General features: G+C 39.7%; 1 protein-coding gene across 3 annotated transcripts in view; it reads right to left on the reverse strand.

Annotated features, from left to right (window-relative positions):
* Positions 1 to 9,360: 9,360 nt before the first annotated feature.
* RGS17 (regulator of G protein signaling 17) overlaps positions 9,361 to 24,178 on the reverse strand; it is a 73,109-nt gene continuing 58,291 nt past the window's right edge. For 2 of the 3 annotated variants that reach the window (XM_073335230.1, XM_073335228.1), the window contains exons 3-5: positions 16,028 to 16,117; positions 13,806 to 14,040; positions 9,361 to 9,572 (exon numbers count right to left, since the gene is read on the reverse strand). In XM_073335230.1, coding sequence (XP_073191331.1) covers positions 9,384 to 9,572; positions 13,806 to 14,040; positions 16,028 to 16,117 — 514 coding nt within the window. In that variant the 3' untranslated portion in view covers positions 9,361 to 9,383. The remainder of the gene's footprint in view (positions 9,573 to 13,805; positions 14,041 to 16,027; positions 16,118 to 24,178) is intronic. The other variant, XM_073335231.1, reaches the window with a different exon arrangement.

The raw sequence follows: 24,178 nt of genomic DNA on the forward strand, positions 1-24,178 counted from the left end.
CTACGTCCCCACAGCCCCTCCCAGCCACACAGCCCCTCCTTCTTCTACGTCCCCATAGCCCCTCCCAGCCACACAGCCCCTCCTTCCTCTACGTCCCCACAGCCCCTCCCAGCCACACAGCCCCTCCTTCCTCTACGTCCCCATAGCCCCTCCCAGCCACACAGCCCCTCCTTCCTCTACGTCCCCACAGCCCCTCCCAGCCACACAGCCCCTCCTACCTATACGTCCCCACAGCCCCTCCCAGCCACACAGCCGCTCCTTCCTATACGTCCCCACAGCCCCTCCCAGCCACACAGCCGCTCCTACCTATACGTCCCACAACCCCTCCCAGCCACACAGCCCCTCCTTCCTCTACGTCCCCACAGCTCCTCCCAGCCACACAGCCCCTCCTACCTATACGTTCCCACAGCCCATCCTTCCTGTACATCCCCACAGCCGTCCCATCCACACAGCCCCTCCTTCCTATACATCCCCACAGCCTCTCCCAGCCACACAGCCCCTCCTTCCTATACATCCCCACTGCCCCTCCTTTCTATAGGTCCCCACAGCCCCTCCCAGCTACACAGCCCCTCCTTCCTATACACCCCCACAGCCCCTCCCAGCTACACAGCCCCTCCTACCTATACATCCCCCCAGCCCCTCCCAGCTACACAGCCCCTGCACCCCTCCTACCTATACATCCCCACAGCCCCTGTGCCCCTCCCAGCTTCCGATCCCTACAGCCCCTGCGCCCCTTCTAGCTACACAGCCCCATGCCCCTCCCAGCTATGCCACCCTACAGCCCCTGCAGTACTCCTAGCTATACATCTCTACAGCCCCTGCGCCCCTCCCAGCTATACCGTCCTACTGCCCCTGTACATCCCTACAGCCCCTGCGTTCCTCCTGGCTATATAGCCCTATAGCCCCTATACAGCCCCTGCGTTCCTCCTGGCTATATAGCCCTATAGCCCCTATACAGCCCCTGCGCCCCTCCCAGCTATATAGCCCTACAGCCCCTATACATGCCTTCAGCTCCTGTACCTCTTGTAGTTATATACCTCTATAGCCCCTATACATCCCTACAGCCCCTATACCCTCCCTCCTATACATTGTCACAGCCCCTATTCCCCACCTCTCTATAGATTGGTATAGCCCTCCCATCCAAACATTGCTAAAGCCCCTGCACACCTCCGTCTCCTACATCTCTACAGCTCCTGTACAACTCTCTCCCCTACCTTGCTACAACCCCTGTACTCGGCCCTTCTGTACATCATTACAGCCCCATACACTTCCATCCCTTACTTCGCTACAGCCCCTATACACCCCGCATCTACATATGCAATGCCTATATGCTTCCCTCCCCTACATCTCTACAGCCCCAGTACATGTCCCAGAACATGTCACTACAGCCCCTGTACGACTCCCTTTGGTCCTGTATGCCTCCCATCTATACGTCGCTACAGCCCCTCTATGCCTCCCATCTATATGTCACTACAGCCCCTCTATGCCTCACATCTATACATGGCTAAAGCCCCTGTACACCTCCCTTCAGCCCCAGTATGCCTCCATTTGCTGCATCGCTACAACTACTATACACCTCCTTTCCACACATATATCACTACAGCCCTCATACGCCTTGTTCCCCTGTATCACTGTGGCCCCTGTACACCTCCCTTTGCTGTAGCTCCTATATGCCTTCCTTCCCTACATTGCTACAGCCCTTGTGCACCTCCCATCAGCCACTATATGCTTCCCATCCATATAGCACTTCAGTCACCTACATATATTGCTTCAGCTCTATACCCTCCCCTCAGGACATGGCTTCAGCTCCTCTACACTTCCCATCCATGCACTGCTTCAGTCCCCTATCTGCATTGCTTCTGCCTAATACATCTCCCTCCTGTACATCACTTCTGCCCCTATCTACATCACTTCCGTCCCTGCATGGTGTAGAGGCTTTGACCACTTTATTTTTCATGTTTCAGTCCAGTGACTAGGTTATCCACAGTACAGAGCAGTCTCAGCCCTGTGCTAGTTTGCTTTGGCCTTTTCAGGAGCAAGCCCCAAAAGTTTATAAACCCAGGTTAAAAGCAAATAGAAAACTCACCTCTTTGCTTAACCTTACCTGCCCTAGAAAGCTTACCCTGGCTTTATCAGAAGCCCACTAGAGATGCCACAGTTAGTCAGCACTGATGATGTAACCTTTTCCGGTTCTCCACAAACCATGTTTGGTCGCAGCAGTAGTGCAAGCTTCCAGCAATATGTCCACACTCCTGACCTTGAGGCCCTATATCTATGGGATAATGACAGTTCATTCTCCATTCCTTCCGAATTTTTGGGTTTAATGCAGAGACTGACGACAAGAGTATGAATTATGGCAGTGATTTTGACACATGACTTTTGTCCACTGGGAGATAGATTGAACCATTTCTTTACTAGTAAGTACATCTTCACATACATACACGAGCTGTCAAATGTTGTTTCACTAAGGTAAGTATCATCTCATTGTCTCTAATGCTTCACTCGTGCACTCAGTGGCAGTGGGAAGGCTGCTGGAACTCCACAGCCAGGCTTACTCTGTTGGGAGATTTTAAGACTGGAAGGAACCATAGTGATCATCTAGCCTGACCTACATAGCACAGGGTGTGGAATTTCCCTCAAACGCTGCCACACCACTTGCATAGTGATGGAAGGACCACCGGCTTACTCTACCCTTCTGTGAATAATGACGAGAAGCTTTTGTGCATGTACCGAGGTTGACTCTGGAAGTAGCAGGGAGGATTTCTTCCCAGGATGAACTGCACAAGAACACACCTTGACTGAAGCTAGGGAAGAAGACAGGCCATCCTATTCTTCCCATCTCACCAATCAGCACTAGCTATTTCTTCCTTGCAAAGGCATTCTTTTCTCCTTTGGGGGCAAGCTCAGGGATCTAACACACTCCCTTTCTTCCATTTTGTTGCTGTTCCATATGGGTAACAGTAAGAACCTCCATTATTCCAGCATAGAAACAAAGTGAAACATCTGAGGGACAAGGATCTTATTTCCTCAAACTCCGGTATGACTTCGATATATGGTGATGGATACTGTAGATGAGCTCAAGCACAAAGGCCCAGATCCTCCAAGGTAGTTAGGTACCTACATACCTTCAAGGATCTGAGCCTAAGACCCCAAAAAACATTGTGGATCCCACCTGGGTCACTTCAGCCCCATACTCACATCAGAGCAACTAGGCTCAAAATAAGGGCTTGTCAATATTGAAGAGTTTTAACAGTTATTCCAGTATAATCCTATGTTTACACATTTTCAGGTATAAGAATTTTTGTGTGTTTTATTTAGCTTAAACCCCTTCCTGAGCAACATAAGCTAACATGAAAAAGACATACTGGAATAAGAGTCAACAACTATGTTTAGACTGGTATAACTATATTTGTTTAGATTCATACCTTAAGTTATTTTTAAAAAGGATAAATAAGGCCCAAGTCAGTTTATTGAGGCGCTGGCAAGCACAGGTATGAAGTGTTTGTAATCCTACATAAAAGCTGTACTAGGATTGGGCTCCTGTTAAGTATAATTTCAGAGTTCTTGGCCACTCCTCCTGCTATAAGGAGTCCTCAAAAATATAGTGGTGAAAGAACTTCCTTAAAATACTTTAGGCATCTTTGCATATGTATCCTGTAGTTACAGCACATGCAAAAATTGAACATTCAGAGTAAAAGCAGAACTAAAATGTTTTGTAAGAAAGAGATAAGGGCAGTTTTCAAGAATTACTGAAGTAAAAGCTCAATGGATACCAGTTTCTAAAATACAGCTCTGCTAAACACATTTTAATGCTCAATTGCATTGGAAATGTAAAAGATATACAAAGAAGTCATTTAGTAGGCTGTGGTGTGATAAAAGATTGTGGGATAACTTTATTTTTGCTGTCTGGTATTATCAGTTCATCCCTTCTGATATCTCCTTGTGTGCAAACAGTTTGCAAGAAAGTCACTTTGTTTTGGATGACATCAGAAGTAAGACTCTCAGCTAAACTCAAAACATAAGTAGTTTAAAGAATATACTTTATTATGTTGTAAAAAGGTGAAATTATCCTTAAAATTGTATTAAGCAATAAACTTATAGTACAGCCATTGGAAGGAATCAAATTGAAGTATTCTGTTCTTCCTTTCATGTTCACATCTTAAATTAACAGAAGTAAATAAGCATACTTTACAACTAAATTAACATACACCAGTAGAGTAACAGTAACTTCTCCCAAGCTTACATTAGTGAGTTGTCATTTCAAAAGATTTATTTTTTTAAAAAAAGTTAATGTAATGCATATGCATGTAAAGTTGCCAAAACAGTCAGAAATGAAAACTTGTAATCCAGATCCATTTTGGAAATCCACAGGAAATACATTCAACATGAGAAGATGGTTTTGGATATTAAAATGAAGGGCTGATTAAAAATGGTAATTCTGCAATGTTTAGAAAACCATTTTCAGCAAGTCTGTCGCTGTGTACAATTGGATTGACAAAATACATTGTAACAGCAATATTTTTAAAAGAAGAAAATTAGACTTAGAGGATATGTAGCGAATGTACTGTCTTTGAAGTTAGTCTGGCATTAAGAAATAGCCTAAAGCACTGCCTCTGAAACCTTATTCATGCATGCAAAGCTTCTTTGTGATCCACTGGTATCTGTCAGTGGAGTTCACTTAAGTATGATGGATAATTTAATACAGTAAGCATCTCTGTCAAAGGGAGAAATGAAAAATTATGAAGTTTTATGGATTTCACAGGACCAAATAGTTGAGTTCCTATGAATGTTAGAATTTATGAAATTCATAACTACTATGTATAATTAAACACGCTTTGTGACAAATAGTCAAAAGCCAGGAAATTTAGAGTACATGATGATATAGTGTAAATTAAAGCTTGTGAGGGAAAAAAGCCAGCATGAATTAATGACTTACTGTCAGCAGTTGAATTATCTGGCTTGTATCACAATTTTAAATTGCAGGGAAAGTTTTTGTATTGATATCTTAGTTTATGGGATAAGTAGGGTCAATTTCTGACTCCAAGCATCTCCAAGCTAGCATACTTGGGCATATATATTATATTTAATATATATGTCAGTGGGCATATATATTAAAAACACGGGTCTCATAAGCCCCACATCAAATGTTTTGTCTGCAGAGAATCTGCAGAACAGTAGCAACTTGCATTTGAAGGGAGCCTTATTTTGGGGTTGGTGGCCAGAGAGGAACAAGCAAGTTGAAACTGACATTTTGGTTATTCAAGTATGTAAAGTCTAAATCCACTCAGTCGCCAGGTTCCATCAGCAGGATGTCCGCTGTGAGTCCTTGGCTGTGTTAACTCTGCAAGGAGAAGGGTTACTACAGCCATTGATAACTGAAGGCCTTACTCCTTGTGGGACATGGATTCTGATTCAAAGGCCATTGAAGAAAATAGTCTAACAATTTCAGTGGGCTCATTGAACACATGTCCTAGTCAGCCTCTGCAAAACAAGCCTTATAGGAAGATCTTACTGTAATTTGAAGTTGCTTTCCCCTCTATGGCCCCACAGCCTGATGTATGGCAGCAATTCTATCCACTTGCTCTCCCAGGGAGAGCATCCCCCTCCATTGCACCTACCTTCACAGGTAGGTGCTATCTGTGTAGACATCCTGTGCCAGGGGGAGCAAAGATGGCTCCAAGTCAGAACTTGGACCATAATTATTTAACCTGAAAAATGGGGGTAGCTTCCTGCATACTGTTGACTTAGAGTACAAACCACTTACGCGTGTGAGTAATTTAAACAGAACCATTTATTGGCTTCAATAAGACTATTTGGGCAACCCTAAGTTATTCACGTGTTCCCCAATTCAGCAAAGCCCATGTTTAGTTTCTTTGAAGCCAATGGGATTTAGGCATATGCCTAAATGCTTTGCTTATTCAGGGCCATGCAAAGGTGTCTGCAGGATTAGGCCCTATGATGTATCTGCATTTAAGCTTCTTTTTTTCTTTTTTAAAGCTTATGTTTATATTTTGTACTTGCATTTCAGTTTTTCATGAGACCAGAAGTGGCAAGGTATATACATATTTGTTATTCCAATCTATAGAGTAAGCAGATTGGGCAGTTTAAAAATTGTATTGTACATTATATGTGCAAGTAAATCAGTTTTCAAGTATAATAGCATCTGTTTACATTTTTTTCAAAATACTGTACCAAAAGCAATGAGATTGTGTTATGACCTAATTTGTTGTCAATATCAATTTCAGAAATTTAAACAGTTTGAGATATCCAATAAGTTGACATGGACTGTAGTTGACTATTCATATAATTTTGAAAACCCCAATTATTGAAGTTTATATTAACAGTAATTATATTAATATTTACTCCTTGGAAGAAAGTTTCTATGTCATAAATTATGGTCAGTTTATAAATCCCTGAAAATAGGGGATTTAGAACATAATCTCATTGCAATATTACACTGAAGACCTATGTAATATTTCTTAAAATGATGTAACAGTTTCCAGATACAGATTTCTGGAATGCCTATGCTAGAAATCAACATGTATTTTAGGGCCTTTATCTTTAGTGAGAAGTGTCCTAAAGGATGAACTGTCTGTTTTGACAAGAACATCTACTTGTCTAAAGTATCTTATAAAGATAGCTTATGGCTAGCAGGTCACCATGAAATGGTAACGTCAAGAATATTCAAGTCTACATTTTTAAAGGCTTATACATGCAGTATTGTCTTGTTACACATTGTCTAGTTGTTTGCACCAAAATGCATTGTGCCTCAAACACTAGCAAACCTAAAATCATACCATATAAATATATATATGATGCTATATATGTATAGTACCATAGTAAATATCATTCTAACTAAATGGCACAATAGATATGTAGGACCAAATTTAATTCTAATTAAGAAAAAGTATCTTAAATTCATTTTTAAAATTGTATTTCACAGTAGAAGGAGGCAATTCTTCCTTGTTGAATTCCATCCTCCCCTTCAGGAAGAAAAGTTTTTTGTAAACATCATAGCTATTACTATATCAATATAATTGGATATTTTATTCATAATGGTAAATAGCTAACCAACATGAATAAAGTATGTCATAACACAACAACACTTTCAGACAAAACAGGTATTTATTAAAAGAAATGTTTATAAATATTATGTCTTGCATTTTAAACTACATTTTCATAAACAACAATATTTAAAAGTGCTGAATATAGTAGGATAGTCAGCAACGCCACTGTAAACAGAATTTTGTTTTCTGCCTTGCAGAATTTGTTTAAAATCCCATTTTGTCATACACTACAACATTTAAAATATTTGCATAGGGAATAAAGAATAGCCCTTTTAATAATATCCTGAATTCTATATAAGTTACAAAACCAAATGAGTTTAAGAAACAATTCTTCAAATTGTTCATATTCATCCAGAAAAAAACACACAGATTTCAAGTAAAAATGATAATTTAAAAAATTCCCCAAACTGGCTATTTGAAACATATTCTATAAATAAAATAATAATAATAATAATAATTAATAAGTGTGAGAGAGAGGTAGTAAAAAAAGGGAAAAAAGTAACCCGCAGAAAATAAACATCTCCAAATCCTGCAAGTTATTCCATGCAAGCAGATCCCTGTGCCTGTATGAGTCCCATTGACTTCAATAGGGCTCTGTACAGAGGTCGGCCCATCAGAAGTAATTTACAGACTGAGAGGAAGGGCTCAACATTTCAGGGCCAGATTCTGCTCCATTACAAAATGGTATAATCTGTCAACTCCAAAGTTAATGGAGTTACTCCATATTTATATGCATGTAAGGGAGAAGACTCTTGCCTCTCTCTAAGCCTTAGTATAAGGACGATGTTCCCAGTAATAAGGGCATTTTAAACTTCTATTCAAAGTCATTCTATCATTTGTCTTTCAGGATAGTTTGCAGGGGATGCTAGCACTCAGAATATAGTTTAGTGTGCTGTAAGTATGAAGATGGTGTTTTGTAAGTTACAAGTTATGGTATCTTTAAACATCAAAGTGCATATCAAAATAGGACAATTTTTTTAAAAAAGGCCAAGCCAGATATCTGCAAAAAATAGCCTGGCAGCAAGGTGATTTGAGCACTGTGCTGCCTTCTTAGTTCTGATTGTACTGGGCCCTTAATATTCAGAATTCTTTACCCAGGAAAGACACCTGTTAACTTCAACAGTTTTGCCTGGGTAAGGAGTGTAAGATCACAAGCCCTTGAACATTAATCTCCACAACCCCTTGTTTTCAAGGAGTTTTTCAAAATCAAAGAGACTACAAGCGGAGATAAGTCTTCCTTAGCCCCTCTCCCCCTTTGTAAAATACTACTTTAAAAAAAAACAACATCTTTTCACTGGATTTCTCTTTAAAAGAAAAATATCTTACAGGACAGATGCAATTCCTCAAAATGTTCTAAAATGCTCTAAAATGCTACATGTAGGCAATCTTTTATTAAACTTCTTTATTCAAAAACTAAATTATAAACTTTTTTTTTTTTGCTGAAGTACATAACATTAGACAACAGTGTTAGAACTGGATCGCCAGTCTTTAATAAATCAATTACAGTATCTGACATCTGAAGTGTACATTGAAAAACTTTGTTCTTATAACAATTAAACAATATCAGCGCATAAATCGTGTCACCCAGACATGGATCCCTTTAAGTGGTTTGTGCTTTCTTTTTTTTCGACATTGCAGACGCTAATGAAAATGCCAGTTTTGGCAGTGAACAACCAGAGGAATCCCCACTTTGATTTGTTTTAAATAAACAGTGATAAATAGCTCTTTTTCCTATACAGAAATGTTGGCTTCAAAAAGTCAGTGTATTGTACTCAGTAGAGCATGTTGAATAATGCTACATGTGAAAAATTGGCTTTTTTCTGTGTTAGTGATGTTAAAAAAAAAAATGCAAGCCCCTTCCTGGTTTGCTGCAATTATTTCTATGTACCATAAGACTGTATTGCACAAAAAAGTTCTTAAATACAGATATAATTTATGTTATTGAATTAAATATTGCAACAAATAATTGGTATGTGAAGCAATTTTATCTTGCACATGCAGTGTGAGGATACACAAGGAGACTGTTCATAAAACTACAAATACATCATTGCAATCTTGACTGCAGTTAAGTGAAAGGAGTGTGAAACAAACGTATTTTTGGCAAATCCATCGTTCCCCTCCCCCGCAAACTCAAGCAAGGAGGACCTTGGTAAAAATGTAGACAGAGACCACAATATGTATTTGTTTTCTTCACAGTAGCCTGAGTAGTGCTAAACTGTAGTTCTCCAGGAACTCAGCGCCAGATGTTATTAAACTACTTTTATTCCCTCCCACCCACCACAAAAAAACCCAAATTATTTCATCCAAAAATTAGAACTAAGCTTCAGAAGTAGAGCCTACAGTACTTTCGATGAGAGACTTGTACATCTGAGAGTTCAAAAACCTTGGGAAAGAGTCTCTGTGCATTAAGGTGTATATCTGAAGTTGGGCATCTTCATACATGTGTGGACTGGGATCCAACAAGTTTCTGTTGATCACTTCTCGCACCCGAGAATCAAGACTAACCTGAAGAGAATAGAAAGAGATGTCTGTTAAACAACAGATTTGGAAAGGGCCATATAAATATCTATATTTCATAGATCTTCCAAAAAAAAAAATCTACAGTGCACCAAGAGCTAAGTTTCCTTTTGTCAGTTATATTTTTCGTGTACTCGGCTTCTTCAAAAGTCAATTTTATACAAGTCTGAGTAAAACTACAATCTAAGCCTACCAAACACATTTTGATTTGCCCTGCTGTTTGTGTTCACATGAGGCATTATGAGACAAAGATGCCATATCTCACAGCAAAAATGCAGGGCAGTTAAAGCTATACATTAACATGGATCTCTCCATATATATTTCATTTTACATCGATCATTTTACTTAGTTTTTCCAAACTTAAAGATATTCATCCTCGGAAATACTGGATGACTCATTAAGTGGCTGAAATGCTTTCTCCTAGTTGCTTTTGTTCAGTCTTCTGAAATTTTCTGCTTACTGTACCATGGTTGTTGGGGTTTTTTGTTTTATTTTTGACACTATACTTACTAGTCACAAATTGCCAAAAGTGTTTTTTTTTTTTTATTGTTGTGCTAATGTTGCTATTAGTCTTAAGTCTCATTTTTTTTCTTCCATTCAAGGCCTTTTAGATTCTGGTAATTTCCTCTTTTAGGCAATTTTATATTCATATTTAACTTGGTAGCAATTTTGCAATTTCCACTTGAATTTCTGACATATTCCTTTTGTAATGAACTCTGACAGCTAGGAAGGACAGAGGCACATTGCCCCTGATGTTCTAGTAAAACACAAGATTCATATCAGATTAAATAAAATATCGCTACAATAGGGAAAACTAAATGGGTCCAGTTAGGAAAATATTAGTTGTGGAGAAAAAAGATAGAGCATGGATATGGAAGAGCCAAGAACAATTCGTTGCTTTGATCCTTCTATTTGAGCCACGCAATGAACTTCAACAGACCTATGCTATTTAGATCAGCTGAGGATCTGGCTCTATATATCTGCACTTTACCCATATTAAAAAAAAAATTATATTGTCCAAATATATTTAGTCCATATAAACCCAAAAGCAGCAGCGACACCCTGATGTTAGAAGACCGTTAAAGGTGTGTGGTTAAGCATTAAAAAAAAATCAGGAATGAATATTGCATATGCACTGCAATAAAGTCTTTAAATATATTACCAAATACAATACTGGTATAGTTAAGACAGTAAGCAAGTTTTCTTTACAGCCTTACGAGCTACATGGAGCACCTTGTATTTTTTCCATTTTTTGTGTGCTTGTACTATTGTCATAATAGTCTAATACATCTTGATTGGCTTAATCTTTGTATAGAGTAAGTCCTCTTCTCCAAGATGCATTCTATAGTCTAATCATTTGTTAATCACAAGGCACTATTATGATGCCAGCTTAACTGCAAATATCAGATTCCTATGTATGCCAGCAAGTTTTTCCTATTACTTAATTTATTTACTCTGGAGAATATTTTGTCTTGTTTACTATGTACTTTCATATAAATGGCTGTTGTGAACTCTCTCCTATCATGCACACAGCACTGTGTGATGCAACATGCATAGCTAAAGCTGTAGACGAGATAGTGTATTGAATTATAGTACTGAAGAAGCAGCTGCAAAGGGCAGTATTGCAGCCTTGGAATTTGCTTGGGGCAGATTTCAACTCCTGACCAACTGTACTTCTCTATCCTAGACCTGAAATTCTTAGCTTTAAGTGATTTTCCTTTGGGTGATTTGCCTTTGAGTGCATGAAGTTAACAGCATTAGGGTCTCATTTTATGCAGCTAGAAGATTAATCCTCTTTGTTAGAGAAAGTGGCATCAAGTAGTCCTTATTGAAGATATTTGCTGGTGAGTGTTCTGGTGAAAATTGGTTGAGTTTATAGAATTTTAAAAAAGAGTCACCTTTCACACCTGTAGTCTAGTTTGTCTAGAATTTTCTCAATCACCCTGTAAAGTGTGCAGGCAAAGATGACTGCAGTTTATATGGATAACTGATTGCTGGCTGTGACACTCTGTATCTTGAGGGAACACCCTGCACCTCCACATTCATATGATTGTGTGGTATCCAATGCAAAGTTTGTCATGTTGGGTGTCTTCAGAAGGCTCATGATGCACTGAGCATTGTTGTTATTGTAATATTATAGGTTATAATTTCATGTATATAGTTATGAGGCTGAAAATGTGTCCTCCTGGCTTAAAACAAGCCCAGGCAAAACTCTCCAGGAACAGAGGGGCAGTTCACACCTCATCAGGGCATGTATGGGACGAACTCAGCCCAGCCTCACAGGAACAAAGGACACTGGCCTATGCAGCAACAAAGGATCTGTTGGACTCTCGAGGGAGTCACCCCCCTTCCCTTGGTCAGTCAGGGACGATGATGAGGTAATGCTCACCTGATCCCGAAGTGGGGGGGGAGGGGGAAGGGACAAAGCCAAGAGGGAAGAAAGAACATGATAAAAGGGAGAGACGTTTGCCATGCTCTTCCTTTCTCTTCCACCTCCATCTACAGACATCACCACCAAGCGACTGAAGTGCTGATCAAAGGGGAGAGCCTGGCTGAAGAGCAAACAGCCAGCCTGTGGTGAGATGCATCTAAGTATGTAAGGGCACTGAAAGAGTTAAGATCAGCTTAGAATGCGTTTTGCTTTTATTTCATTTGACCAAATCCATTTTGTTGTGTTTTGGCTTATAATCACTTAAAATCTATCTTTTGTAGTTAACAAATTTGTTTGTTTATTCTACCTAAAACAGTGCGTTTGGTTTGAAGTGTGTCAGAGACTCCTGTTGGGATAACAAGCCTGGTACATATCAATTTCTTTGTTAAATTGACAAACTCATATAAGTTTGCATCAGCAAGTGGGCATAACTGGACAATGCAAGACAGAGGTTCCTAGGGTTGTGTCTGGGACCAGAGATATTGGTTAGTGTTATTCAGTTGCACAATCCAAGCAGCTTTCATGCCAGAGGCTGTGCGTGAACAGCTCAGCAGTGGGGGGTTCTCACAGCAGAGTAGGGTAAGTCTGGCTCCCAGAGTCGAGGATTGGAGTGACCTAGCAGATCACCGGTCCAGATAACACCAGGGGAACTTCACACTGGTCTACACAACCTTTGCATTAAAGTGGTTTGTAAACAGCTATAGTTCAGACAAACCCATAGCAGCATAGGGAAAAGGATGCATAGTAGCTGGGGCAAAGGTTCCCAGCCCACATGCCCCGTCTAAGTGATTTCAAGAGGTCCCCTGCTTGCCTCTTAAGATCTACAGTAATGACAGGAGATGATTTGGGATAGCCATTGAAACTGAAGGGCATCTGCATGGAAAACTTTATGTACACTGAGCATGAAATTTGTCACCATTTTTGAGCTATTAAGCATGATGAAACTCAAATGCTACAGCAGACCTAAAAGCTGGAGAGAGCTATGGGCTACATGATGGCTTAGAAAGCCATCTGAATATTAATAAGTGAAAGAGAAAAACATTATTAGCTTACTATACTGACAGTCGTATCACTCAAAAGCAACATAACATACTACAAGACAGAAGAAAGGCAAGATAATGACAATGGAAGCAATTACCTCTAGAAACCATCTTGGAGGATAAATGTATAGGGCTGAGTCCTCAGCTGGTATAAATCACTATAGCTCCATTGACTTAGAGCTAGAATAGTTTACAAAAGCTGAGGATCTTGTTCAAAGTGTAGGGAAAGTAAAGGAACTTATTGTACTTGACACGATCCAAGCATTTATCTAAAATATTGAGAAAAAACAAACAAACCCCAACAGTGATTGCAGGACATCACTCCACACACAACTTTTTAAGTATTATTAGAGATTATTCATGAACATGTCCCATGGCTCCATTTCCAATTAAACACCAGGTATGGGATGTCACAGTTGTTAATTGGCACCATCTCCTCAAGCCTTCTTCCCTGGCTTACTCCCTATCTCTAAAAGGAATTTTCCACTACAAAAGCAGAGAACAACATACCACTGCTGGCCTTGTGATCACTGAGCCTTGCTTCTTTACCCAGAGATTTGAGAAGCTGGAGTGAATGGTACCAAATGCCCCCAACCCCAACTCTGGCCCCTTTTCATTGGCTGGAGAGCCTCAGTGTGAAGAATCTGTCTGATCTAGCACGTCAGGTATGTTTTCTGACCCCACCACATGAACCTGTAGCCCTGCCATCCTTGATTACAGCAAATGAAAGTTCAGTATTTCCAGCTTTACCTCTTTTGGTGAAAGTATAGAAATATAATCTTCATATATAAGCCTCGCCTTTTCTTCAATAACTTTCTTGTTCTGTTCCTTCTTTAGGTCTTCACACGCAAGCCAGAAAAGCAGGTTCTCTTCGCTGTACTCTGTTCGAAGAAACTCTCTGAAAAGGTTCCTACCAGCTGGTGTTTTCATCATCTTGTCAAAATTCTGAGCCCAAGACATAATTTCATCTGCAGTAGGGTTTTGGCTGCAAAAAGAAAGTATCATTAGAATATGCTTCTGTTTTTGTAACAGTGTTTACATACATTGGGCCAAATTCTCCTCAGTTACACTGTAGTCAAGAACTATGAAAGCAATGGGGCTTCAGTAATAACTATAAAGTTTTGCACTGTGTTCACCTCTGTATTCATAATCCCAATAGCAATTAAATTTGTCTTATTTTAAGAGGCAGGGTACCCTGGTTTTCTATTGATTTTTTGCTAATGTTATTTGTTATCCATAGAACTCAAGAATAAAGTGACATACTGCAAAGACACAACAGAATTTAATTACTGCCTCTGTACTTAAAGGAGATTGGATTCTGAATGGTTGATAATGGATTCTCTTTCAAGGCTGGTTTAGGTGACATCTGATGTCACTGCTTGCTTCTGAAGACGCTAGGACAATCAGGTGCATCTGCATTATTTGGTTCAGCAGGGCTGAGAAGAACAAAGAGGTCCTTGACAGCCAAGGGCATACTAATGAGGCCCAACAAAATACCAATTGAGAGATATTTTAAATTAGCATATGTCTCTAGTACCTAAGAGTTGGTAAGCTTCCCTTTGTTTGGTGCTACGGATCTGAACGATAATCTATTAGTACACGATTTGATGGGTAACACCAGATGCTACTGGCAAAATTGGATACAGAAGAAGGGGAAAAAAACCCAAACCATTCCCACCTTTAGAAGAAAGCTATTCCCAGTTTGTTACACTTTAAGCACTGGATAGGAGATCAGAAGACTACATTGTTTAATATATAAATTATAAACTTGAGGGTTAAGTCGTTCAAGTTATTTAACTACTATTAAATTTAGTTAAATTTAATACTGGGTACTCATTCTGTCCTTCCTGCACGATGGAAGCCTCTGAAAGTTCCAGTGTTTAAGAGCTTTTGAGTATACGTGTCACACAATAAGCAGTATTCAACCATATGTCTCATGCTCAAATCCATTTACTCAACCTTTATTTTACAAGCAATACAGGATACATAAGTTATTTAATATTTATACTTCCAGAAAGCTATCCTGAGCAAAATGGGTATAACTTTTTAATTAACCAATACAGACTCCATATTTTCTGTTTTGTCAGTCAGTGATAATTTCTTGGACTCAGAGGCCAGGATTCTCTTCTCAGAATGGTGAAAATAAGAAGCAACTCCACTAAAGCTAAAGGAGTTTGTGGCATGGATACGTGCAGTGTCCACAAGACAGCACTTCCAGGAAGTACTGAAACAGGTAGAAGTAGGATAGAGAGTCTGGAATTTATTCAGACTTTAGGGATTGAGTAGGGCATTGAATCTGGTTTCATCCATTACGTTCCTTTTTTGTAACCATTAACTCATTGCTCTAAAACTGGACACTCCTTGCTTCGTGAATATTACAGTCTGGTGAAGATATTTGAGCAAGATGGCACTATGCCCCAGAGTTACATTAATTTAAGAAGAGAATAATAAGCAGAATCTCAAGTTCAGTAAGTTAAAGCTAAAATCCTTGCTTCAGCATCTATTCCAAATAACTCAGCTGGATGCTAAGGAATTTTGCAGAGAGAAGGAGAAAAATTCCCGCTCCCCAAGGTCTTGGAACAGCAGCATTTGCACTCCAAGTTGGAGCAGCAACTGCATGACCCTTGAATTTGTGTATATGGAAGGAGGGCCAGAAAATATGTAGTGACAGTTCCTCCACTCCCATCTTCTCTCCTCCCCACATGTTTGGGCAACAATGTTTCACAACCGTTATTTAAACAATTATTTTTGTAGGTAAGATAGGACTTGGAATGCCTTTACTCGCATTTCATCATCATGTCCGATTTTACTGCCTTTTATCCAAAGATTTAAGAAGGGAACATCAGATAAGTTCCTAGAAGCCTCAGATCAAGTGAGGTTCTGATATTACTTACAGCCGAGTTAGAAATACAGACATTTGATTTACTGGATAACTATTGTGAGCACTGGAAGACTTAACGTGAGAAACTTACCATTCCTCTATGACTTGGATACTCTCCATTTTGGTTGTATGTGTTGGCCGTCCTGCATTGTCCCCTCTATCTTCATTCCTAACAGTGAGGCTGCAATGTAGTACAACACTTTATTTTGTCTAGAGAAAGTTAATTTAAAACAATGACTGTAGCAATGCTCCAATGAATGGGGTATGTATATATTTAGGGCTACGTTTTCCAAAGTGATTTCACTCCAGCTTCTAAATATGAACCCAGTTTTGGGAGAGTTTTTTGGTCACAAATTTTTGCATGCCCCAGAACTCAGACTAGGAGGTGAAGATGCTATTTCCATATGCAATTTACTATAAGTTCATAGTTGTGCTCCCAAAGACTGGCATAAATTTAGAGGTCACTTTTGGAAAGATTGCCCTAAGTGGAGTCAGAATAATACTGGTAACAAGTAAGAGGAAAGGAAGAAAAAAAAAGAAAAGGGAGAGAGACTTTATTGGGCACTTATAAAAATGCCCCAGTAATGCTGGGGATTCATTCATTCTTTGAGGAACAAGATTTCCCCTACATTAAGATTATGTTGTGTGGTTTCAATTATAAGATTTAGCATGTAGCTGTCCCATAGGAATCCTTTCCTCTTTAACCAAATTTGTGAGGACTCCTGGACACATTACTTTGAAAACTGACTTTTATTTTTAATGTATTGCCAACTTAGCAAATAGTGTGCTAAATGGATCATACCATTAAGTGGTAAGTCCTTTTGTCCATATGCCAAGTACTATTAGTTTTTCAAACCGATAAAACGTATCGGTTTTTCAGTAGAAAGACTTCCGTTAGCCTTCTGTAACTAGGAGCTGAGAGAAGAATGACTTTCCTTTTCTAAAATAAATAAATAAATACATCTTCAAAGCTAGATGAAAATGTAAAAAAAAATCTTCAAATATTTGTTCCTGTTTTGAATCTCATTTGCTTCATTTTTCTTTGCTTTCTATGAACATACTAGCAGGTGAAATTTCGAGCAGGAACATTTACAGAAACAATGAATTGAATACTGGAAGATGCTTACAGGAAGCAAATTTTGAATGGCATCAATATTTGCATGGGAAATCTGATTGTAAGAGTTAGGCTTGGGAACTGGAACATACCACATGAACAGTTTGTCCAATGGAAAAAAAAACCAACAAATGTAGCTCAGATTTTGAATATCAAATATCCACAATGCCCCTGATCATCTTATGTAGCTGCATGTATAAAAAGTTTAAATAAAAAAGTTTCTCCCTCTTCGACTGAATTGAGTACCTTCCATTCACACTGAAAGAGAAATTCAACTCTGAGTCACTCTAACTGTAAATAAGGTTTCCCTCCACCCCTTCTTCACTCAGGTGCGTGATCAACACTTTTATCATCAGTTTGGCAGCGCTTATAAGTGAACTCAAGGGCTCTTTTAAAAATCCAAAATCCAAAATTCCAAATATTGCAGATTACATATTAAGACTTAAACATTACAAAGATATACACTTTCAAACAAAGCTGCTTGAAATCAGTTGCTTCTTCACTTACCTGCCAAGACCTGAGTTCAGGCCCTTGGTTCTGCTTCCCCTGTTACAGCGTAGGAATGCAGCTCCTGTGCTGCTTAAGGTGTTAGGATGTCATCAACTGCTGCAGGAGAAACAACACATCCTGAACTCTGGGGTTGGCAGGTAAAAAGCCTTTTCCATCTCCTTTTGACCCATTTCCTGTCATTCTATAAACGGAGCACCCACCAAAGCCAATGGGAGTTCCATGTATAGAACAAGAACAGAATATGGACCATCCACTTTTTACATCTTGTAATCTTTAAGTCCACACGTGTAACTGCTTGGGGTCAGTTTGTACCTGGTTAGAGCACAAAGGTTTATTGCGGGGGGGAGAAGATGGCACAAGAAGCTTCCCTCCCTCTGTCATGGCCCCTACACTCCTCTAGATCCCAGGGACTTCAGTGCCCCTGTGGTCACAAGTCACTCCATGGAGGAGATACAGAAAGGCAACTGGCAGCTCCCAGAGAACTCCACTGATTGGTGTAGGGTGGGAGCACAAAAGGATCGTATAACAGATGTGCTCTGTTTTGTACTTCTGTGAGGGATTGTACCCAAGGCACAATCCTTCCCAAAGCTCCCCCGGGGACAATACAGCTTTGCATCACAGACATAATCCTGCTTGCTAGGTACATCAAGCCCTTATTAATTTACGATTGCAAACAGTTTTTTAAAAATAGTTAAAAAGCATTATGATTCACCACATCCTACTCATCTTATTCATGCAATTTTAATGGGAGCGCGCGCGTGATGGGTAAGATGAGGAAAATTCAGCCCAAAGAGAAGGAAATGACCTGTCTTTTTTCTTTTGCGATGTGAGCAGTAGTTAAACTGCACTGAGCTCTTCAGCCTGCCTCAGGGCTGAGCCACTCCAAACCACCCACACCCCAGGTTTTAAATGGGGCTCTAGGTTTCTCAGCCGAGAGGTATAAGATTATACTTAGTTTAAGTAGATATTTGGGGTCAAATGCTGCTTGCTTTGCTCATGCAAAGCTTCTGCTGAAGTATGAGAATCAGGACTGGCTACTGAAGTTGGAAAAAAATGAATAGGGTAGTGAGTACAAAAAAGAAATAGGAACCTAGACACCAAAGCTGTTATTTATCAGAGCAGTAACTGGGACAGGAGCTCTATATTTTTCAGATTTACACAGGTGTAACTAAGAGCACTGTTACTATGTTATTGTAATCAGGTGATTAGGCTGATGTCCTGCCCATTCATGGCTGTCATCAATTAGTATTTATACATGCATGATCTCAGTTATCATCTCCAAACAGTTAAGGTATTTTTGAAATCACTACATACCCATCAATGCACATTCTATACCTCTATCAACATAAAATAAGGAAGTTATTAAAACCCTTTCCCTGGTGTCATTCAGTATGCTGCAGAGTATATGGAAAGTAGACGTCAAACTAAGAGAGCATTGTCTAGTGCCATGGTGGGCAACCTGTGGCCTATGGGCCGCATGCAGCCCACCAGGGCAATCTGATTGTGGACCACAAGACATTTTGCTGATGTTGACCACCCATAGGCATGGCCCCGCGCAGCTCCCAGTGGCTGTGGTTTGCTGTTCCTGGCCAATGGGAGCTGCGTGAAGCGGCGGGCCTCAGGGACGTGCTGGCCGCCGCATCCCACAGCTCCCATTGGCTGGGAACGGTGATCCGTGGCCACTGGGAGCTGCGGGGGGACGTGCCTGTGGATGGTCAATGTCAGCAAAATGTCTCATGGCCCTCAATCAGATTACCCTGATGGAACGCAGGTTGCCCACCACTGGTCTAGTGGGAAAAGCACTGGAGTGTCAAGAAATTCGTATTTTATTCCCAGTTCTGCAACCTGGCGCAAAATCCTATCACCTCTCTGCACCTGTTTCCATCTCATCCTTTGTGTTGTATGTTTAGATTGTAGGCTTTTCATGGCAGGGGCTGTCTCTTACTATGCATCTGTATGAGTAGCAAAATGAGACCCTGATCTTGGTGGGACCTCTGGACACTGCTGTAACATAAACAAGAAATTTATCCTCACTGCGGCCTAAGGACCAGATGAAGCTGATGGAACTTACATGCATCCAAGGACAGAATTTAACCCTAAAACTAGAAATCAGTGTTGTATACATTCAGTATCAAGAATAATGTATATTCTCGGCTAAACTTACTGGGGGCAGACAGACATTCTGACATGTTTCTCTGTAACCTTTTTGTTCTCAGGTAGTGTCCGTTTCTCTGGGGTTAAAATTCATAGTATTCACAGACACTTCCTGCTGCTGGGAAGTCTAATTATCACAGAATTAAGAGACTGGCAAAAAAAGACGGTAAGGTCATAGATATATATATTTTAAAGACAGACGGGACCATTGTGATCATCTAGTCTGACCTCCTGTAAAACACAGGCCCTGAATTAATTTCCACTTCAAGTCCAATAGCTGTGGTTGAACTAGAGCATATCTGTTGGAAAAAACATCCACTTTTAATTACAAAAATCACAGTAATAGAGAATACACCACTACCCTTGCTATGTTTCTCCAATGGTTAGTTACCCTCACTGTTTAAAATATTGCACCTTATTTCTAGTTTCATTTTTTCTAGTCTCAGCTTCCAGATGGAGACCTTTGTCCTCCAGTTAGTTACTAGTTCCTGCATTGGCAGGTCGACTAAGAACTATGCCCTGTAGCAAGCAGTAGCGATGGAATGGTCATCCCCAAATCGAGACAAAACTGAATACATCTCACAAGTGACTAGGGGCCAGATTCTGAAGCCACTGGAGCTAGAGATTAATGTAGTGCCATGATATTGCAGTGCATATGAGCAGATGACTATTGGCTTTTTTTTTATACAGTAGAAAAGAGAATTAACACGTTGTCTGGCACCTTACTTGTAAGTCAGCTGGAAGTTTTGAGCCATAGGCTAGTGAAAACTGGGCAGGACAATGTTTATTTAGGAGCAGAGAAGCATGACAATGTTGCTCTATTATATGAAAAGATCACTGAAATACTAGTAAAATCCATTGACAAAGTTGTATAACTATGAATGATACAGCCAAGCAACCTCCAAGCTATGTTTACAGAACCTAGCTTGTCAATAAACCTCTCTCCTACCTCCCTATTGATCTTTGCCAGAAATAAACTTATCTGCTTGAAATTTCACACACTCAATCTTATACAGTGATAGATATTTTGCTTTTGAAAGTGAGAGGCCATAAGGAGAATACCAGTATTAGGTTTAATTCATTTAATATTTTCTGAACTTTTTTGGCTTGTCTCAGTTCCCAAGACCTAGAGACTCCATGTTTATTTGAACTTCATAAGAATTGGTACCCAGTGCTAGTTTTTTGGGTATAGAGGGTTATGGGTATAGAGAGGTTTCTAAGCAAGATTTAGAAATTAAAGTTAGTTCATGCATGCACTTTGGGCTCTGCAGTATTAAATCCTCATGCTGGCTTTTATGGGACTGCTGAAGCCTGCAGCAGCTGAATGCCAACTCTCTGTATCGTGCACCACGTGGTTTTTTAGAACTCTGTATGGTGCAGCTACTCTGGTGCCAGCTTCAGAAAGCTCATGTTAGAGCAGTTCACATTCTCTTCTAATCTAGGTGATGCATGTAGAGATACTTCTCAGAACCTGCCCCTGTTTTCAGTTGCTTATAACTTTGTAAACTTTAACCATTCGAGCTGAAGTTTTCCATACTGAGTGTCTGCCTCACACTGACTTTTCCTGGAAAGTTTCAGCAAAAACCAGTTTCTCCAAACAATTACAGGGGAAACTATATATTTGCCCATGTTAAAAAAAAATCCTACAATCGTTTCACTGAGAAGCTCTGGCACCTCGGTACGTTGAAACAGGAACTAGAAGTTTAGTGGGTTGTTGATGGTCGGAAATTCCTCTGGTGTCAGGGATGTGCCTTTTGCATTCTGAAAATATGCCCCCTTTTGGGCAAATTGTGAGCCTCTGAAAATTTAAGTTCAGACATGCTCAGTAAAGACTTGTTAAGAGTTCAGCAGCTTAATTTTCTGGAGGGCCTATCTGCACTGAGCATGAGCCAGCTCCTGACAGATCCCACTTGCTGACCAGACTGTGCATGCACCATCCTGGGCTGAGCGAGTCTCTTCCTGGAGTTGCTGCTCTGGAGACTGCAGAAAAATCTGCTAGATTTTAATAGTCTGAAAACTAAACTAGGAAACTTCACTCACTCACTAGGAGGACAGCTGAGCAAAGCATTTTTTAAAACAAAGTGTCATGTATTTCACTCCTGATCAGTTATTTTTGCTTAATTCTTCTCAGGAAGGTCTCTTTACAGGTTATATATTTAAGCTGTTCAGCTTCTTCCCTCTTAACATGAGGTTACCAGTCAGGATACTACCCTTTAATGTACATTCAAGGGCCAAACACTGATGTCCATGATCACTTGGGTCTGTGGCTTGTTGTAGTTTTGTACATATATGTTTTGTCTTCCACAATCACTAGTGTATTATTCAAAAAGGCTTGTTGGCCACCTGCTAGAAGACAGCAATTCAGACAGTGAAATATGCATGAACATGCACATCACCATGAACAGGCAAGTCAGTCTTCAGCATGCAGTTAAGAGTCTCCATGATTTTTAGAAAAGTTTTATAAACTTTAAAGGTCACCTCCTACTAGGCAAAACCTAGCAGGTAGCTTGAGGCAGGTTTCATTGTATTAGCATGCAATTAGTTTTGGCTCATGTTCCCTGAGCAAGCTCTCAAATATAATTTGACTTACTCTTCTCTTCCCATTGAGGATAGTGAGAGATTGTCAATTGGCTTCAAGGAGAGTAGGATCATGCCTTTTATTTCTACATGTCAAACTGAAGTATAGTCTCTATTGGATACCTCCTCACCCTAACAGAACCCACAAAAGCAAGAAGTTTTGTTGAATTGTCTTCCTAAACCTGGGGGTAGGGAGGGGTAATGTGGTCTTGCATGAGATTCTGCAAGTCTTTCAATAAACTAGTTACAATGGAATTAATAGAGGAGAGAGTTTTAGCCTCTATTGTGAATTTCCTTGATTTAGACAGTGTTTTAGTTTTAATATGAAGTCGTGTTGGTACCATATATTTGTTATTGCAGTATACAATCTATGTACTTCTATAGAATATGAGTTTAATAAGAGTGTAGGGAAGAATATATTGCTCGGTACATTCATATGCATTTTCCTACTTAGATAACAGAAATTTATATTATAAGAAAATCTGGTTTTAAGTGGAGCCTTTCATACTCTCAGCATCTCAAATCCATGAAGATGTCATTAGATGCTGGTGGTGCTGCTGCCATGGAGGCAGACACAGCAAACATTATGCACCAAGCTACAGTTAGCAGCCGTAGTATTAGACTGTATTTTACTAAGGAACTTTGATCAAAACTCTGAAATTCTATCTCTTCCCACCTCAGCTCTGAATGTGCTCTGGAATCTCTCTGCTGCCAAGATAGCTAAAGATGTGGAGAAGGGACCCCTTTCTCTGTAGTATGGCACCTCTACACTCAACTTGGTACCATGCTGTCAGGTATGAGCCTAGGTGCCGATGTGGTACAGCATCCTAATAGTTTGTTCTACTTAGAAATATGCACTTATTTTCAGGTTTTGATGTTGTTTTTCCATATGTGCCAGTATATTATTACTTCTTGGACTTCTGGCTAAGGGCAATACGTAGATAAATACTTCTCTGATGTACTGTATTTACTGAGGGACAACCAGTCCTAAATGTTCAATGACTGAGGGACAATCTCCACTCATTGCTATATTTGCTTTCTACAACCAACTCTCTGTAAAACTTTTCATGACTGATGTATCCTAATATTTGGATGCTGACACCTAAACTGTATAATTAAATTTATCAATCTACGTTTGGGTTATTGTTGATTATGTACTATATGTATTTTATGATTTTTAAAGCATACTTTGTACTTTTGAATAATTTAAGCCCTATACCCAGATGTACCAATGCAATTCCCTCAACCTGTGCATTATATAATTTTAACATTAGCTTTAATAAAAATTCAGATTGAGAGTTTAGTCTTTTTCAGGTAATTTACAGTCACTATGATCATGTTTATAGAGAAAGATTTGAGTTAAATGGTACAGTTTGGGAGCTATTTTAACAAAATTTAAATTAAGAAATACCTGTTTCTCCTGGGTAATGGTGGGAGATACATTTTGAGGTCATTGATGACAAGTGTGAACTTGAGGACATACAAAAGCACACAAGCATTTTAAAAGGTCTAGTGATACAACACTGTCCACAAGGGGGCTTTACTAAACCCTGCTTATTTCCTAGTTGTCTTTCTCCTCCCAGAATTTCATAGTGAACACTGATGGAAGGAAAAAATTTTCAACGGACCTCAATCATAAAGAAATCACACTGCTTTCATATGGTATTTACAGCAGAAGCTATTAAATCAATATTTTGGGAACTTTTAGTCTTCTCTCAGAAAAAGCATCCTATTTTAGTCTCAAATGTCGAGTGCACTTTAAGAAATCCACGACCGCAATCTGGTGTGCTAAATCCTCTTATCACTGATTTTTAATGGAATTATTCTGGTTCTATTTCACTACAGCAGGGCTGGCCTCTGGTTCATGCCGTAGGCAAATACTGGACT

This window comes from Lepidochelys kempii, chromosome 3 (genome assembly GCF_965140265.1).
Source record: "Lepidochelys kempii isolate rLepKem1 chromosome 3, rLepKem1.hap2, whole genome shotgun sequence".
NCBI classification, from domain to species: Eukaryota; Metazoa; Chordata; order Testudines; family Cheloniidae; genus Lepidochelys; species Lepidochelys kempii.